This window comes from Oncorhynchus kisutch, linkage group LG26 (assembly GCF_002021735.2).
Source record: "Oncorhynchus kisutch isolate 150728-3 linkage group LG26, Okis_V2, whole genome shotgun sequence".
NCBI lineage: Eukaryota > Metazoa > Chordata > Actinopteri > Salmoniformes > Salmonidae > Oncorhynchus > Oncorhynchus kisutch.
Window position 1 is genome coordinate 37,598,841 of NC_034199.2, and position 17,468 is coordinate 37,616,308.

The window sequence follows — 17,468 nt, forward strand, 5'->3', positions numbered from 1 at the left end:
TTGAGGTGTCACTGCAGACACTCTGGTTCGATTCCAGGCTGCATTACATCCGGACGTGATTGTGAGTCCCATAGGGTGGCGCACAATTGGCCCAGTGTTGTCCGGGTTTGGCAGGTGTAGGCCGTCATTGTAAATAAGAATTTGTTCTTAACTGACTTGCCTAATTAAATAACGTTTTTTTTAAATCTACTGTACAGAATCATATCTACACAGAAACTTTGAAATGTTAAAGATGTGGGGAGTGAAATAGTGAAACGCTCAAATATGAAGTGCTCTGACTAAAAGCATCACAAACAGAAGACAATTTAGCAGTTCTAAAATTGGAACAAATTTAATCAACAATGTTCATACAACATTTGAAGAATTTACATGGACATGTTGTCCATGATACGCCTCATGCTCATGAACCTCATGCCGCCCATGCCTCCCATTCCCATGCCCATATCCTTGAAGCTCCTGTACTCTCCAGGCCTCATGTACATCTGCCTGCCTCTGAAGTGGGGCTGCTCGTACATCAGCCAGTGGCCATCCATCACGTTGCAGGACTGGCAGTCTGACATACGGTAACGCTCCTGGATGGAGTCACAGTCATCCATCATCTCATGCATCTGACCTCCGAAGTTCTCCCTCTCGTAGATCCTCATCCTGAAGTTTCCACGATGCTGTTAGGAGGAAAGAACAGGTTTCCTTGTTCAGATAAATTATTTATAAACGTGTGTGATATGAGAGATTTCTATTCAATGACAAGATTATTCTAGTTTAAGATTAAATATCTCAACCTACCATGGGGATCATGCGGCAGGACCTGAAACCATCGCCCATTCCCATCATACTCTGGTAGTCTGAGTACTCTCCCCTCTTCATGAAGTACTGGTTTCCCATGTAGTTGGGGCGCTCGTACATCATGAAGCATCCACTCTGGACCCTGCAGGATTGGCACCTGCTCATGTAGGAGGAAATGTCGGGGCAGTCGGAGCTGCACTCATAAGAGCGGCCCTGGAAGTTTCTGTCCTCGTAGAAGGTGGCCTGAAAATAAAATATAATCATTTCTTGAAATTAAACAATTGTACAAAACAAACATTTTAGATACATTTGCGATTCTATTCAGTCACAATGGTAACCAGGTTATCGGGATAAGTACAACTATCATGTTGTAGTTTAGGGTGCTAGAGCATTACAGCCCTTTTGTTGAACAATCTATGGAAATGAAAGAATAAGTTAAAAAAATAAACCCTTACCCTGCCCATGTTCATGCTGGTGTTGGACATGTTTGCTCACTGTACTGCTGATGGCTGCTCCTGAACTGACTTCCTACCGGGTTTAACCCTTTCTTTTATACCTGACCAAACCTAAAGAATCCCTAGCTCCATTGTTCAAACCCCTGACCCAGCACCATGCTATAGAGGCGTACTGAGGCCACATTTCCAGGGACTGGATCCCTCACTGTCTTTAGAAAGGCTGCTTCTCAATTGGCTGTTTCTCAAACAAAGTAACATAAAGACTTTTGAGAGTAGCTAGTAACAGCCTTGAAATGGAAGGTTCTCCATACATTGAGCATTACTTTAAAAAAAAAGATTGCACACGATTTAAGACATTTAAAAGAAATCACACATATTGACTTAAATGGGAAATCTACAGTTGAAACAATAACAAAGCACACCCCACCTCTGTTTTGGTAAAAAGCTGAAAGATGTGCCTGGAGAAATGTAATCACTCTCAGATTCATAGACAGAGCTCTGGATTATGTTGCATATCCAATATATGATAATTACTGTTTTAAACATGTTTGGAGGCTTTACAGCATTTGTTCACATGTATAATATTTACAAACATTGGATTCAAACAAGCTCATATTGTGTATTCTGATGGGGTACAACAGTTAAACTAAGGTCATGATGCATTTATAAGTTATATTCTTCAAGAATCAATATATATTTTGTTCAAAGTGGCTTAACGTAGACCGACATTCCTACTCATTGAAATGACGTGGAAACAACATTGATTCAACCAGTGTGTGCCTAGTGGGTAACCAGTGTGTGCCTAGTGGGTACCCAGTGTGTGCCTAGTGGGTAACCAGTGTGAGCCTAGTGGGTAACCAGTGTGTGCCTAGTGGGTAACCAGTGTGTGCCTAGTGGGTAACCAGTGTGTGCCTAGTGGGTAACCAGTGTGTGCCTAGTAGGTAACTAGTGTGTGCCTAGTGGGTAACCAGTGTGTGCCTAGTGGGTAACCAGTGTGTGCCTAGTGGGTAACCAGTGTGTGCCTAGTGGGTACCCTGCCCATGTTGGTACCCAGTGTGTGCCTAGTGGGTACCCAGTGTGTGCCTAGTGGGTAACCAGTGTGTGCCTAGTGGGTAACCAGTGTGTGCCTAGTGGGTAACCCGTGTGTGCCTAGTGGGTAACCCGTGTGTGCCTAGTAGGTAACCAGTGTGTGCCTAGTGGGTAACCAGTGTGTGCCTAGTAGGTAACCAGTGTGTGCCTAGTGGGTAACCAGTGTGTGCCTAGTGGGTAACCAGTGTGTGCCTAGTGGGTAACCAGTGAATACATCATTAAAAGTGAGTTGTTACTTAACTATCCTTTATAGTTGATAACTGTGATACTAAATACATTTGTATAAAACTTACAATTGTATTATGTATTTATAAATCAAATACATCAGTAATGTATTAATTTGTTAATTAAATAGATTGAATGATTTAATTAAATAGATTGAATGTTAATTAAATAGATTTAAAATACCCAATGCAGACGTTTTTGTCTCAATATCAAATCATTTCTGGGTAACAATGAAGTACTTTACTGTGAAGCATGGTGGTGGCAGCATCATGCTGTTGGGATGCTATCCTGCGGCAGGGACTGGGAGACCAGTCAGTATCGAGGCAAAGATGAATGGAGCAAAGTATAGAGAGATCCTTGATGAAAACCTGCTCCAGAGTGCTCAGGACCTCAAACTGTGGCACAGGTTCACCTTCCAACAGGACAACGAACCTGAGCACACAAACAAGAAAATGCAGGAGTGGCTTCGCAACAAGTCTCTGAATGTCCTTGAGTGATCCACCCAAAGCACTGACTTGAACCCGATTGAAAATCTCTGGAGAGACCTGAAACTAGCTGTGCTGCAACGCTCCCCATCCAACCTGACAGAGCTTGAGAGGATCTTCAGAAAAGAGGTGTGCCAAGAAGACTTGAGACTTTAATCACTGCCAAAGGTGCTTCAACAAAGTACTGAGTAAAGGGTCTGAATACTTATGTAAATGTGATATTTCTGTTTTTTGTTTTTTTAAATATGCAAAAAAATCGATGGGGTATTGTGTGTAGATTGATGAGGGTATCTTTTTTTTATTAAGGCTATGAGGTAACAAAATTAGGAAAAAGTCAAGGGGTCTGAATACCTTCCAAATGCACTGTACAAATAACAGGAAATTTGCAACACCAAAAAAATGCAGGACGTTACATATCATACTAAATATATTATGAAATGTAATATGTGAAGAGATATCTGATATTACACAACTATATTCAAATGTATGTTTTTTTTATTTTAAGAAACATACAACATAGTGTGCTAAAAGCCTTATATTTTACATCTGGGAACTTTTATTTGAATACTTTTTTGAGATATCTTCAGAATTACAGACAATGCATCATTGACGTTATTAAGGTGACTTTGTGCTACTTAATTATGCTATTTTAAAGAGGAAGGAAGGATAAGCAAGCATACACAATCTGCCAAGTCACTGAACAAATGTAGCTGATTTACTATACTTCCGAGGAACTCACTGCACAACCCCATAGTTAACAATCACCACCCCGAGAGAAGCTCGGAGAAGCTGTGGGAGGAGCCAGAACCAATTTGTTTGCTGAGTCACAAGGTGTACCCAGAGCCACTTTATAGCATTAGATGGATTTTACATGTGTGTAATTTAGCAGACATTCTTATTCAGAGCCGTTTACAGGAGCAATTGGGGTTAAGAGCCTTGCTCAAGAGCACATTGACAGATTTTTCACCTAGTCAGAGCAGAGATTTGAATTTCTGACCTTTCTGTTGCTGGCCCGACACTCTTAACCACTCGGCTACCTGCTTCCTCACGGTTTACCCAGTATCGTGGGCAGCAGCAAACACAGGAAATACAGAGGCAAACAGTTTGTCCAACTGTTCTAATTTAAAGATGACCAAAATACACACCTTGTAGTTTAATTTCCAGTGTTCAATATGCTTCATAACAAGCCAGACAAAGTTGTTTTCTAGCTAGCTAGTCTGGTAACATTTTCTATCAGATAGCTACAGTATCAAACGTTAGCTATCATAGCACCATTCTTTATAGTTCAGGATTAGATTCAATCTTCAGGAACCCTGTCTACAGTGAAACAGAGAGATCTGTTGGTGTAGAGAGCTCTGTTTATTTACTTAGATATTCACTGCGTGTACAAAACAAGAACACCTTCCTTATATTGAATGTATGTATATAGAGCAGAGGCCGAAAAAGTCTTCAAAGATTCTGACAGCAAGCAGGACTAAAATGTTAACAGTGACATCAGCTTTAGGGAGCAGTAATTTGGTGGTCAATAATGGTTGCAATTTAAATAAGCTGTGCAGGGGATTTTAGCACATATTTATGGTTTAAGGAGAGATCAACTGGTGATAATCTAGTGGCCATCGATGGTTACAATAGGACCTGAGGGATCCAGTCCCTGGAAATGTGGACGTCACCTCAGTGGCCTCAATAGGCCTCTATAGCATGGTGCTGGGTCAGGGGTTTAAACAATGGAGCTAGGGATTCTTTAGGTTTGGTCATGTATAAAAGAAAGGGTTAAACCTGGTAGGAAGTCAGTTCAGGAGCAGCAACCAGCAGTACAGTGAGCAAACATGTCCAACACCAGCATGAACATGGGCAGGGTAAGGGTTTATTTTTTTAACTTATTCTTTCATTTTCATAGATTGTTCAACAAAAGGGCTGTAATGCTCTAGCACCCTAAACTACAACATGATAGTTGTACTTATCCCGATAACCTGGTTACCATTGTGACTGAATAGAATCGCAAATGTATCTAAAATGTTTGTTTTGTACAATTGTTTAATTTCAAGAAATGATTATATTTTATTTTCAGGCCACCTTCTACGAGGACAGAAACTTCCAGGGCCGCTCTTATGAGTGCAGCTCCGACTGCCCCGACATTTCCTCCTACATGAGCAGGTGCCAATCCTGCAGGGTCCAGAGTGGATGCTTCATGGTGTACGAGCGCCCCAACTACATGGGAAACCAGTACTTCATGAAGAGGGGAGAGTACTCTGACTACCAGAGTATGATGGGAATGAGCGATGGTTTCAGGTCCTGTCGCATGATCCCCATGGTAGGTTGAACATAGATTAATCTTTGAAAATAAAGTATGTTTTGATGGTGGTATTCTCATACAAAATGAGTTTGTTAATAATTTCACTGATCAATAAAGTAACCCTATGATGTTCTTTCCTCCTAACAGCACCGTGGAAACTACAAGATGAGGATCTACGAGAGGGAGAACTTCGGAGGTCAGATGCACGAGATGATGGACGACTGTGACTCCATCCAGGAGCGTTACCGTATGTCCGACTGCCAGTCCTGCAACGTGATGGACGGCCACTGGCTGATGTACGAGCAGCCCCACTTCAGAGGCAGGCAGATGTACATGAGGCCTGGAGAGTACAGGAGCTTCAGAGAGATGGGCATGAGTGGCATGAGGTTCATGAGCATGAGGCGTATCACTGATATGTGTTAGATATCTTATATTGACCAAATAAAAGTGATTAGTAATCCATAACATTTGAGTGTGCTGCATTATTTCAATATTTTGGTATTGGGGCACAGCGTAAGCGGTATTAGGTTCATGAGCATGATGTGTATCATTGACTCATGCTACTATATACTATAAACCATTAAATATATTGTTTGCTACTATACATAAACCATTGAATAAAATAATTCACAAACCTATTTAAGTGATTTTAAGCCCTTTTTCTACTTACTCAGAGTCAGATGAACTCAAATCAAATCAAATAAACTCTGACTAATCTCGCATGCTAGCTGTTCCGGTAGACTTCCAGTCGTAGCACTAATGCTAGTTCAACTACCATAGACATAAACATTTCATCCATCAGTTCATTTGACTCTGGGTAAGTAGAAAAGGTATTTAATTGGCAAAGTCTCACACAATCCCTTTAATGTATCCCTTTTTAAGTGTGACAACAAATGTACTGATTAATAAATGTAATATAATGTACTGTACTGCATGTTGTATCATGTTAGCATAATTGGTCTCAGCTATTTGACAATTATTGCAGGTGTGCGAACAAGAAATCAAATCTAATAACATTTGGTTTGATTTTATTTCTTGTTCACACACCTGCAATTATTGTCATATAGCTGAGACCAATTATGCTAACATGATACAACATGCAGTACAGTATCTAGTGGATCATTGGCAATATGATTAGCTGAACAGCTTCATTGACTCGCAAATACGTTTGGGTAACACTTTATTTGAAGAGTGCCTACAAAAGGTCTTCATCATATTATATTTATTAAGCGTACATAACAGACAATGTTTTGAATAGAAATATACATACTGATATACAAGATTTTAGCATCAAAACAGAATTTTCCAAGGGACATTAAAGGCCACGTGGCTGGCCGCTCTTTGGAAACCATTCCACACAGTTGCTCACTGAGCAACAACTAATCATTATTGTTTTGAAAAGACATTCATCAATCGTTCAATAATATAATTATTATTTTAGAAAAAAAAATTATCTTTAATTTACAATCTGTAGAAGCTATGAGAATAGAAATGTTCAGGACTTTTGTGAAGCATCACAGCACAGTTGAAAAATACATGGCAAATTGAAATCCAAAATGGATGGTGTTGAGAGATAGATGGGAGGGATTGAATGAAGCTGAAGGGTGGGACTAATAACAACAAGATAACAAATGTCTGTATATGGGGTCTGTAAAATGTATATATGTACAAAACCTTTGTGAAAAAGCACAGTTACAAATAGAAATCAAACTGGATGAACATCAGAAATTGAGGAAGGCCAGGACTAAAAACAAACAAAATATAACTATTGTAAAATAGACCGTCTGTAAAATGTGTATAGCATGTATAAACTGAAAGAAGAAGTCTACTGTAAGTGTTAGTGTTTATTAGTTTACTCCAATTAGGGGAGGGGTGGTAGGGTTTTCGGGGAATAAAAAAGGTATATTCTAAAAAAAGTGTGTATGTATATGCAGTAGAAGTCGGAAGATGACATACACTTAGGTTGGAGTCATTAAAATTCGTTTTTAGACCACTCCACAACTTCCAGAAAATGATGTCATGGCTTTAGAAGCATCCGAGAGGCTAATTGACATCAGAAGACAATTGAGCCAATTGGAGGTGTACCTGTGGATGTATTTCAACGGCTACCTTCAGACTCAGCACCTCTTTGCTTGACATCGTGGGAAAATGAAAAGAAATCAGCCAAGACCTCAGAAAAAAATTGTGGACCTCCACAAGTCTGGCTCATCCTTGGGAGCAATTTCCAAACACCTGAAGCTACCACGTTCATCTTTACAAACAATAGTATGCAAGTATCATGTTATGGGGGTGATTTGCTGCAGGAGGGACTGGTGCACTTCACAATATAGATAGCATCATGAGGAAGGAAAATTATGTGGATATATTGAAGCAACATCTCAATACATCAGTCAGGAAGTTAAAGCTAAATGGGCTTCCGAATGGACAATGACCCCAAGCAAGCATACTTCCAAAGTTGTGGCAAAATGACTTAAGGACAACAAAGTCAAGATATTGGAGTGGCCATCACAACGCCCTGACCTCAATCCTATAAAAAATGTGTGGACAGAACTGAAAAAACATGTGCGAGCAAGGAGGCCTACTAAACTAACTCAGTTACACCAGCTCTGTCAGTAGGAATGGGCCAAAATTAACCCAACTTATTGTGGGAAGCTTGTGGAAGGCTACTCAAAACATTTGACCTAAGTTAAAAACAATTTAAAGGCATTGCTACCAAATACTAATTGAGTGTATGTAAACGTCTGACCCACTGGGAATGTGATGAAAGAAATACAAGCTGAAATAAATCATTCTCTCTACTATTATTCTGACATTCTTCACATTCTTAAAATAAAGTGGTGATCCTAACTGACCTAAAACATGGATTTTTACTAGGATTAAATGTCAGAAATGGTTCAAAACTGAGTTTAAATGTATTTGGCTAAGGTGTATGTAAACTTCCGACTTCAACTGTTTGTGGGTATTTGTATGTATGTATGTATATGGATATACAGTATATACAGTGGGGAGAACAAGTATTTGATACACTGCCGATTTTGCAGGTTTTCCTACTTACAAAGCATGTAGAGGTCTGTAATTTATATCATAGGTACACTTCAACTGTGAGAGACAGAATCTAAAACAAAAATCCAGAAAATCACATTGTATGAATTTTAAGTAAAAACCTCTACTAAAACCTCTACTTTATAGCCAAAGCTAGACAAGCATTTGTGTAAGTTTATCGATAGCCTAGCATAGCATTTTGTCCAGCTAGCAGCAGGTAACTTGGTCACAGAAATCAGAAAAGCAATCAAATTAAATCGTTTACCTTTGATGAGCTTCGGATGTTTTCACACACAGTTAGCTAGCCAATGTTCCTTTTTTCCCCAAATATTATTTTTGTAGGCGAAATAGCTCCGTTTGTTCTTCACGTTTTTGGCTGAGAAATCGCCTGGAAATTGCAGTCACGAAAACGGCGAAAAAGATTCTAAATTAGCTCCATAATATCGACAGAAACATGGCAAACGCTGTTTATAATCAATCCTCAAGGTGTTTTTCAAATATCTATTCGATAATATATCCGTCAGGACAATTCGTTTTTCAGTAGGACCGATTGGAGTAATGGCTACCTCTGTATTTTACTCGAGAGTCACCCTGGGAGCCATCAGGTGACCACTTATGCAATGTAGCCGCCTACGGCTATTCTTCAACATAAATGCGTAAAACTACGTCACAATGCTGTAGACACCTTGGGGAATACGTAGAAAGCGTAAGTTGGTTGATAGCACATTCACAGCTCAGTAGGGACTCATTGGAACGCAGCGCTTTCAAAATATGGGGCACTCCCGGATTGGATTTTTCTCAGGCTTTCGCCTGTAACATCAGTTCTGTTATACTCACAGACAATATCTTTACAGTTTTTGAAATGTTAGAGTGTTTTCTATCCTAAGCTGTCAATTAAATGCATATTCTAGCATCTTGTCCTGACAAAATATCCCGTTTAAAACGGGAATGTTTTTTTTTCAAAAAATGAAAATACTGCCCCTAGAGTTGCAACAGGTTATTAAGAATTACATTTTTTTATGAATCTGTTTTTGAAATTCCAGTTGGCCCTGTATTAATTCTTGCTAAGTAAATAACACAATCTCCACATTCATCTAAAGCAAAGCAGTTCGACACATACAACTTCACAGAGTTACACATGGAATAAACAAACATTCAGTCGATAATACAGTAGAAAAATCTATATACAGTATGTGCAAATAAGGGAGGTACCCGAGGTATGGCAATAAATGGGCCATGGTGGCGAAGTTATTACAACATAGCAATTAAACACTGGAATGGTTAATGTGCAAGTAGAGATACTGGGGTGCAAAGGAGCAAGATAAATAAATAAATACAGTGGGGGTGACGTAGTTGGATGGGATATTTACAGATGGGCTATGTACAGGTGCAGTGATCTGTTAGCTACTCTGACAGCTGGTGCTTAAAGCTAGTGAGGGAGGTATTGAGCATCTAGCTTCAATAATTTTTTCAGTTTGTTCCAGTCATTGGCAGCAGGGAACTGGAAGGAAAGGCGGCCAAAGGAGGAATTGGCTTTGGGGGTGACCAGTGAGATATACCTGCTGGAGCGCGTGCTACGAGTGGGTGCTGCTATGGTGACCAGTGAGCTGAGATAAGGCGGGGCTTTACCTAGCAGAGACTTGTAGATGACCTGGAGCCAGTGGGTTTGGCGACGAGTATGAAGCGAGGGCCAGCCAACGAGAGCGTACAGGTCGCAGTGGTGGGAAGTATATGGGGCTCTGGTGACAAAACAGATGGCACTGTGATAGACTGCATCCAATTTGTTGAGTAGAGTGTTGGAGGATATTTTGTAAATGACATCGCCAAAGTCGAGGATCGGTAGGATGGTCAGTTTTATGAGGGTATGTTTGGCAGCATGAGTGAAGGATGCTTTGTTGCCAAATAGGAAGCCGATTCTAGATTTAATTTTGGATTGGAGATGTTTAATGTGAGTCTGAAAGGAGAGTTTACAGTCTAACCAGACACCTAGGTATTTGTAGTTGTCCACATATTCTAAGTCAGAACCATCCAGAGTAGTGATGCTGGATGGGCAGGCAGGTGTGGGCAGCGATCGGTTGAAGAGCATGCATTTAGTTTTGTCACGCCCTGACCTTAGAGCTTTTTATGTCTCTATTTTTGTTTGGTCGGGGTGTGATTTGGGTGGGCATTCTATGTTCTTTTTTCTATGTTTTTGTATTTCTTTGTTTTGGCCGGGTATGGTTCTCAATCAGGGACAGCTGTCAATCGTTGGGAACCATACTTAGGTAGCTTTTTCCCCACATGGTTTTTGTGGGTAGTTAATTTCTGTTGAGTGTTTGCACCTTACAGGACTGTTTCGGTTATGCTCTTGTTTATTTTTGTTATAGTGTTCAGTTTTAATAAAACAAGCATGAACTTACCACGCTGCGCTTTGGTCCGATGATTCCTCTTCTTCAGACGACGAATACCGTTACAGTTTTACTTGTATTTAAGAGCAGTTGGAGGCCACGGAAGGAGAGTTGTATGGCATTGAAGCTCGTCTGGAGGTTAGTTAACACATTGTCCAAAGAAGGACCAGAGGTATACAGAATGGTGTCGTTTGCGTAGAGGTGGATCAGAGAATCACCAGCAGCAAGAGCAACATCATTGATGGATACAGAGAAGAGTGTCGAACCGAGAACTGAACCCTGTGGCACCCCCGTAGAGACTGCCAGAGGTACGCACAACAGGCCCTCTGATTTGACACACTGAACTCTATCAGAGAAGTAGTTGGTGAACCAGTCGAGGCAATCATTTGAGAAACCAAGGCTGTTGAGTATGCCAATAAGAATGTTGTGATTGCCCAGGTCGATGAATCCGGCTGCACAGTAATGTCTCTTATCGATGGCTGTTATGATATGGTTTAGGACCTTGTGAAGACATTGGTTAGCTAAAGCAGCCAGGGGATGTTATGGCTAAAAACGGCTGCTTTAGTGATTACATCACTGACATGGCAAACCCCTATCCTAACATTAGGGTTTAAATAAGGCTTTTTGATGTTTTACAAACTCAAGTCTTTGACATCCAGCTCGCCAGCATCCCTCATGGCATATTCTCAGTCCCAAGTTGTCAAATTACATTTAACTTGTTGGCACGACTGCACTTTTAAAAATATATTTGTTTAATTGATATAGCTAGTTAGTTATGTGTGTTGTAATCTTCATTCTAGTCAGGAAATATAATATATGGTGCATCTCCTCAATAAGTGAAACATAACTCTGAACGTTTAAACGCATGCAGAATTAGGGCTACCATACACTCATGGAATGGACATGAATTATGGTTGTGATGTACTTAACGAATCCTCATTCCACACAATGTGCTGTTTTCTAACCCAGTTAGTCACAATCTAGATACACTGAGTAGTAGTAATCAGGAACATTTTTGAAACATTGTCGTCAAAAAAGGTTTTTTATTCTCTGTTCATTTCATTCTCATTAGAATTATCTTTAAAGAAATGTTTTACTTCTCTGAACCATTATTTAAATATATATTGACAGAAAATACATCTATGGAGTCAGGTGATTCAATTTTAGCATTGAGTTACATTTAACACAAGAGTTATATTTAACTGACTTTACTGAATGAAAGAGATCACAAGGGAATATGAATCATATGTTAAAATATAATTATAATTGTGTAACTGACTTGTAGACTCCACCCCACTCATATGCATATATGTATGCAATGGTTTTCACTGTCAGTGTCCATTGTTCCTTTGAATGGTTTTGTGTTACCTGTTTCACAGTGGAAATAGGCTTTTATGTCTTTTTTGGGACCCAGTCACGTGGAAATATGAGTACAGTACTTCAGCACTCTACAGGCCTCTATACCCTGTTGCTAGGTCAGGGGTTTACACAATGGGTCTAACAGATTCTTTGGATTAGGTCAGGTATAAAAGTAAGGGTTACCACAGACAGGACATCAGTGCAGCAGCAACAGCAGCAACTCAGTGACCAACAATGACCACCACCGGCATGAACATGGGAAGAGTAAGCATTTATTTAAATGTTATTATAAAACACGTTTTTCTCTATATTATCTTTGTATCTTTACGTACAAAACTAAAAGCTTATATTTGTTGCATTTATTGAATTATATATTTAGAAATTATAAATAAATACATTGTGTTTTCAGGCCACCTTCTACGAGGACAGAAACTTCCAGGGTCGCTCTTATGAGTGCAGCTCCGACTGCCCCGACATTTCCTCCTACATGAGCAGGTGCCAATCCTGCAGGGTCCAGAGTGGATGCTTCATGGTGTACGAGCGCCCCAACTACATGGGAAACCAGCACTTCATGAAGAGGGGAGAGTACTCTGACTACCAGAGTATGATGGGAATGAGCGATGGTATCAGGTCCTGCCGCATGATCCCAATGGTAAAATATGATATTCAGGCTGCTGTAACGGCCCATAATTCCATAATTAATCATGCAAGTCATATTTGAGCTATTCAACAGTCTGGTGCATTCAGTAAATAATTCAACATGTTCTTTCCTCCTAACAGCACCGTGGAAATTACAAGATGAGGATCTATGAGAGGGAGAACTTCGGAGGTCAGATGCACGAGATGATGGACGACTGTGACTCCATCCAGGAGCGTTACCGTATGTCAGACTGCCAGTCCTGCAACGTGATGGACGGCCACTGGCTGATGTACGAGCAGCCCCACTTCAGAGGCAGGCAGATGTACATGAGGCCTGGAGAGTACAGGAGCTTCAGAGAGATGGGCATGAGTGGCATGAAGTTTATGAGCATAAGGCGTATCACTGATATGTGCTAGACATCTCATATTGACCAAATAAAAGTGATTAGTAATCCAAAACAATTGAGTGTGCTGCATTATTTTAATATTTTGCCGTTTTGTGTTTACATTTTTACCAGAAAGATATGCGTAACATTTAAATTGTACTTTATTGGTAAAACCTATTAAGTACTGTTATGTGAATGACTTATTGACTGCCATAAAGCATTCAAATGAATGTCCTTAAGATGATAAAGAGGGATTTTGATGTTAACACTAATGTATTGGTCAACTTGTAGAGTGAACAAACTTAACTAATAATACACTACAATAATATACTCCACCAACATCCCATCAACCCATCTCCAATAAACAGTAATACATATTAATACAGTTCACTTAAGCTTCTCATTATGCAACTGCAGCAGAATAAGTGGAATGTTATCAAATACATCAAACACATGGTTTCCATGGTTTCCATGTGTTTAATGCCATTCCATTCGCTCCATTCCAGCCATTCCAGCCACCTGCAAACACAACAGGTGTAGACTTTACCGTGAAATACCTACTTCGAACTCTTTCCCAACAGTGCAGAGTTCAAAAGTAAGAAAAATTTGCTAAAAGGAAATAGTAACACAACAAAATAACAATAACGCCTATATACAAGGAGTACTGGTACCGAATCAATGTGCAGGGGTACGAGGTAGTTGAGGTAGTTGAGGTAATACGTATAGGTGTGTGTGTGTATGCGTGTGTTGGAGTGCCAGTGTAGTATGTGTGAGTGTGTGAGTAGAGTTCAATGAGTGTGTGGGTTGAGTCCAGTAAGTGTTTGAGTAGAGTCCAATGAGTGTGTGGGTAGAGTCCAGTAAGTGTTTGAGTAGAGTCCAATGAGTGTGTGGGTAGAGTCCAGTAAGTGTTTGAGTAGAGTCCAATGAGTATGCATAGTGCAAGAAACTCAGTGCAAATAAAAGGGAACAGCAAGTAGTCAGGGTAGCCATTTGATTAACAGTTCGGCAGTCTTATGGTTTGGTGGTAGAAGCTGTTCAGGAGGCTTTTGTTCCCAGACTTGGTGCTCCGGCACCGCATGCCATGTGGTAGCAGAGAGAACAGTCTATGACTTTGGTGGCTGGTGTCTTTGATAATTTTTTAGGGCCTTCCTCTGACACCGCATAGTATAGAGGTTCTGGATGGCAGGGAGCTCGGCCCCAGTGATTTACTAGGCCATACGCACTACCCTCTGTAGTCCTTTGCGGTTGGATGCCAAACAGTTGCCATATCAAGCGGTGATGCAGCCAGTCAAGATTTTCTCAATGGTGCAGCTGTAGAACAATTTGAGAATCTGAGGGCCATTACCAAATCTTTTCAGCCTCCTGAAGGGGAAGAGGCGTTGTCATACCCTCTTGACGACTGTGTTGGTGTGTTTGGACCATAATACAGTGCCTTCAGAAAATGTGAATACCGCTTTGACTTATTCCATATTTTGTTGTGTTACATCCTGAATTCAAAATGGATCAAAAATACAATTACTGTTACCCAACTACACACAATACCCCATAATGACAACGTTTTTTTTTTAAATAGCATTATTTATTAAATATGAAATACAGAAATACCAAATGTACATAAGTATTCACCTCCGAGTCAATACTTTTGGCAGCGATTACAGCTTTGAGTGGTCTTGGGTATGTCTGTATCAGCTTTGCACATCTGGATTTGGGGATTTTCTTCCATTCGTCCTTGCAGATTTTCTCAAGCTCTGTTAAGTTAGATGGGGAGCGACGGTGAACAGCAATCTTCAAGTCTTTGCACAGATTCTGAAAGAGAGTCAACTCTGGGCTTTGTCTGGGCCACTCAAGGACTTTCATATTCTTGTTCTGAAGCCATTCCAGCGTTGCTTTGTCTGTATGCTTGGGGTCATTGTCCTGTTGGAACATAAATCTTCTCCCCAATCTAAAGTTGTTTGCAGGTTCTCATCTGCCTGTTTTTCGCTCCATTCATTGATCTCTCTCTCCTTACCAGTCTCCCAGTCCCTGCCGCTGAAAATAATCCATATTGAATGATGATGCCAGCATCATGCTTCACGGTAGGGACGGTGTTAGATGGTTATGAGCTGTGCCAGTTTTTTTCCAGACATAGTGGCTGCTGAGTTTGGTCAGAGTGCCAGCTCTAGGCAGTCTGGGTAGTTCTTTATTTTTTCAATTTCCCAATGATGGAGAACCACTGTGCTCTTGGAAACTTTCAACACTCTAGAAATGGTTTCATACCCTTGCCCAGATATGTGCCTCATCACAATTCTATCTCAGAGAATTCTTGGACTTCATGGTATAGTTTCTGCTCTGACATGCATTGTCAGCTGTGAGACCATATATAGACAGGTGTGTTTCTTTCTAAATAATGTCCAAAAAATGTAATTGGCCACAGGTGGACTCCAATCAAGTTGTAGTGACATCTCAAGGATGATGAAAGGAAATTGATGCACTTGAGTTCAATTTGAAGTTTACAGTAAAGTGGTGCAAATACTTATATAAATTATATATTTCTGTATTAAATTTTCAATACATCTACAAACATTTCTAAAAACAGGTTTTCACTTTGTCATTATGGGGTATTGTGTGTAGATAAGGGGAGATTTAATTTTTATATATATTTTGAATTCAGTCTGTAACTCAACAAAATGTGGACAAAGTCAAGGTGTATGTCAAGGACCAATGCGCAGCGTGGTAAGTGTCCATATTTTAATGAAATATAACCGAACACTGAATACAAAAGAACAAGAGAAATAAATGAAAACCAAAACAGTTCTGTATGGTAAAACACAGACACAGAAAACAACTACCCACACCCCATAGTGGGAAAACAGGGTGCCTAAGTATGGTTCTCAATCAGAGACAACGATCGACAGCTGCCTCTGATTGGGAACCATACCAGGCCAAACACAGAAATACAAAACCTAGAATACACTACATAGAATGCCCCCACCCCAACTCACGCCCTGACCAAACTAGAACAGAGACATAAAAAAGGAACTAAGGTCAGGACGTGACAGTATGAATACTTTCTCAAGGCACTTTAGGTCCTTAGTGATATGGACAATGTTCCTTTTGTCCAGGTGGGAAATGACAGGGTGGAGTGCAATAGAAATTGCGTCATCTGTGGATCTGTTGGGGCGGTATGCGAATTGGAGTGGGTCCAGGGTGTCTTGGATGATGATGTTAATGTTAGCCATGACCAGCCTTTCAAAGCATTTCATGGCTACAGATGTGAGTGCTACGGGGCGATAGTCATTTAGACAGGTTACCTTGGCATTCTTCAGCGCATGGACTATGGTGGTCTGCTTGAAACATGTAGGTATTACAGACTGGTCAGGGAGAGCTTGAACATTTTTGTGGAGACAGCTGGTCAGTGCATTTTCTGAATACTCGTCCTGGTAATCCGTCTGGCCCTGCGGCCTTGTGAATATTAACCTGTTTAAAAGTCTTACTAATATCGGCTACGGAGAGCGGGATCACACAGTCGTCCGGAACAGCTGATGCTCTCATGCATGCTTCAGAGTTGCTAGTCTCGAAGCAAGCATAGAAATCAGTTAGCTCGTCTGGTAGGCTCGCGTTTCTGGGCAGTTCGCTGCTGGGTTTCCCATGATAGTTTGCATGCCCTGCCATATCCGACGAGTGTCAGAGCCGGTGTAGTAGGATTTGATCTTAGTCCTGTATTGACGCTTTGCCTGTTTGATGGTTCGTCTTAGAGCGTTTTGGGATTTCTTATAAGTATTCGGATTAGTGTCCCGCTCCTTGAAAGTGGCAGCTCTAGCCTTTAGCTCAGTGGGGATGTTGTCTGTAATCCATGGCTTCTGGTTGGGATATGTACGGACACTGTGGGGACGACGTCGTCGATGTATTTCTTTCAATTTATTTTTGTATATATTTGTTTTTATTAACCCAGCCCCCCCCACTCTTCAGTGGACAAAAATAGCTATTTTTGTTTTTACAGCTTTTTTGTTACATATACATGCAATTTACATATTTACATTTTACATATAAGATGCACTTATTCGTGAAGCCGATGATGGATGTGGTAAACTCCTCAATGATATCGGATAAATCCGGTGGTCAACCAAATACCAGGGACGCAACTTTCACTGGGGACAGGGGTGACATTAGGAAATTGCATTTTTGTGCCCCCCAGGTTTTTCATTGGAATGTGACACTAAATGGGCAAAGGGTGGGCTTTAGGACCATGCGAACGCCTCCGAGTGGTCGGGTAGTCTGTTTGGAGTGTTTATCCGACTAAAGAAAATATTATTACTATTACGCCCCCCCACTTCTAAAACACTTCT

At 40.5% G+C, this 17,468-nt stretch overlaps 3 protein-coding genes across 4 annotated transcripts; 2 read left to right on the top strand and 1 right to left on the bottom strand.

The window, feature by feature from the left end:
• Positions 1–304: 304 nt before the first annotated feature.
• LOC109871118 (gamma-crystallin M2-like) lies at positions 305–2,281 on the bottom strand. Of its 2 annotated transcripts, none has more exons than XM_020461957.2 (3): positions 1,239–1,354; positions 784–1,026; positions 305–662 (listed from the first exon to the last, which is right to left on the bottom strand). In XM_020461957.2, the coding sequence occupies exons 1-3, from the start codon at positions 1,266–1,268 to the stop codon at positions 366–368; spliced, it is 570 nt and encodes a 189-aa protein (XP_020317546.1). In that variant the 5' UTR covers positions 1,269–1,354; the 3' UTR covers positions 305–365. The 2 variants fall into 2 exon arrangements, with proteins under 2 accessions (XP_020317546.1, XP_031661391.1); XM_031805531.1 differs by lacking the exon at positions 1,239–1,354 and adding an exon at positions 2,272–2,281 and having other exon boundaries at positions 316–662.
• A 2,496-nt stretch (positions 2,282–4,777) lies between these two features.
• LOC109871114 (gamma-crystallin M3-like) lies at positions 4,778–5,795 on the top strand. Its single transcript, XM_020461946.2, has 3 exons — positions 4,778–4,893; positions 5,106–5,348; positions 5,478–5,795. The coding sequence occupies exons 1-3, from the start codon at positions 4,864–4,866 to the stop codon at positions 5,751–5,753; spliced, it is 549 nt and encodes a 182-aa protein (XP_020317535.2). The 5' UTR covers positions 4,778–4,863; the 3' UTR covers positions 5,754–5,795.
• A 6,452-nt stretch (positions 5,796–12,247) lies between these two features.
• LOC109870746 (gamma-crystallin M3-like) lies at positions 12,248–13,219 on the top strand. The gene is made up of 3 exons (XM_031805533.1): positions 12,248–12,382; positions 12,528–12,770; positions 12,899–13,219. Exons 1-3 carry the CDS (start codon positions 12,353–12,355, stop codon positions 13,172–13,174), a joined length of 549 nt encoding a protein of 182 aa, XP_031661393.1. The 5' UTR covers positions 12,248–12,352; the 3' UTR covers positions 13,175–13,219.
• The last annotated feature ends 4,249 nt before the right edge of the window (positions 13,220–17,468 follow it).

Coding starts and splice junctions, on each gene's coding strand:
- LOC109871118 (XM_020461957.2), bottom strand. CDS start 1,268: ATGTCCAACACCAGCATGAACATGGGCAGG. Junction 1,027..1,238: donor CCAGCATGAACATGGGCAGG/GTAAGGGTTTAT, acceptor TTTTATTTTCAG/GCCACCTTCTACGAGGACAG. Junction 663..783: donor CCTGCCGCATGATCCCCATG/GTAGGTTGAGAT, acceptor TCCTCCTAACAG/CATCGTGGAAACTTCAGGAT.
- LOC109871114 (XM_020461946.2), top strand. CDS start 4,864: ATGTCCAACACCAGCATGAACATGGGCAGG. Junction 4,894..5,105: donor CCAGCATGAACATGGGCAGG/GTAAGGGTTTAT, acceptor TTTTATTTTCAG/GCCACCTTCTACGAGGACAG. Junction 5,349..5,477: donor CCTGTCGCATGATCCCCATG/GTAGGTTGAACA, acceptor TCCTCCTAACAG/CACCGTGGAAACTACAAGAT.
- LOC109870746 (XM_031805533.1), top strand. CDS start 12,353: ATGACCACCACCGGCATGAACATGGGAAGA. Junction 12,383..12,527: donor CCGGCATGAACATGGGAAGA/GTAAGCATTTAT, acceptor TTGTGTTTTCAG/GCCACCTTCTACGAGGACAG. Junction 12,771..12,898: donor CCTGCCGCATGATCCCAATG/GTAAAATATGAT, acceptor TCCTCCTAACAG/CACCGTGGAAATTACAAGAT.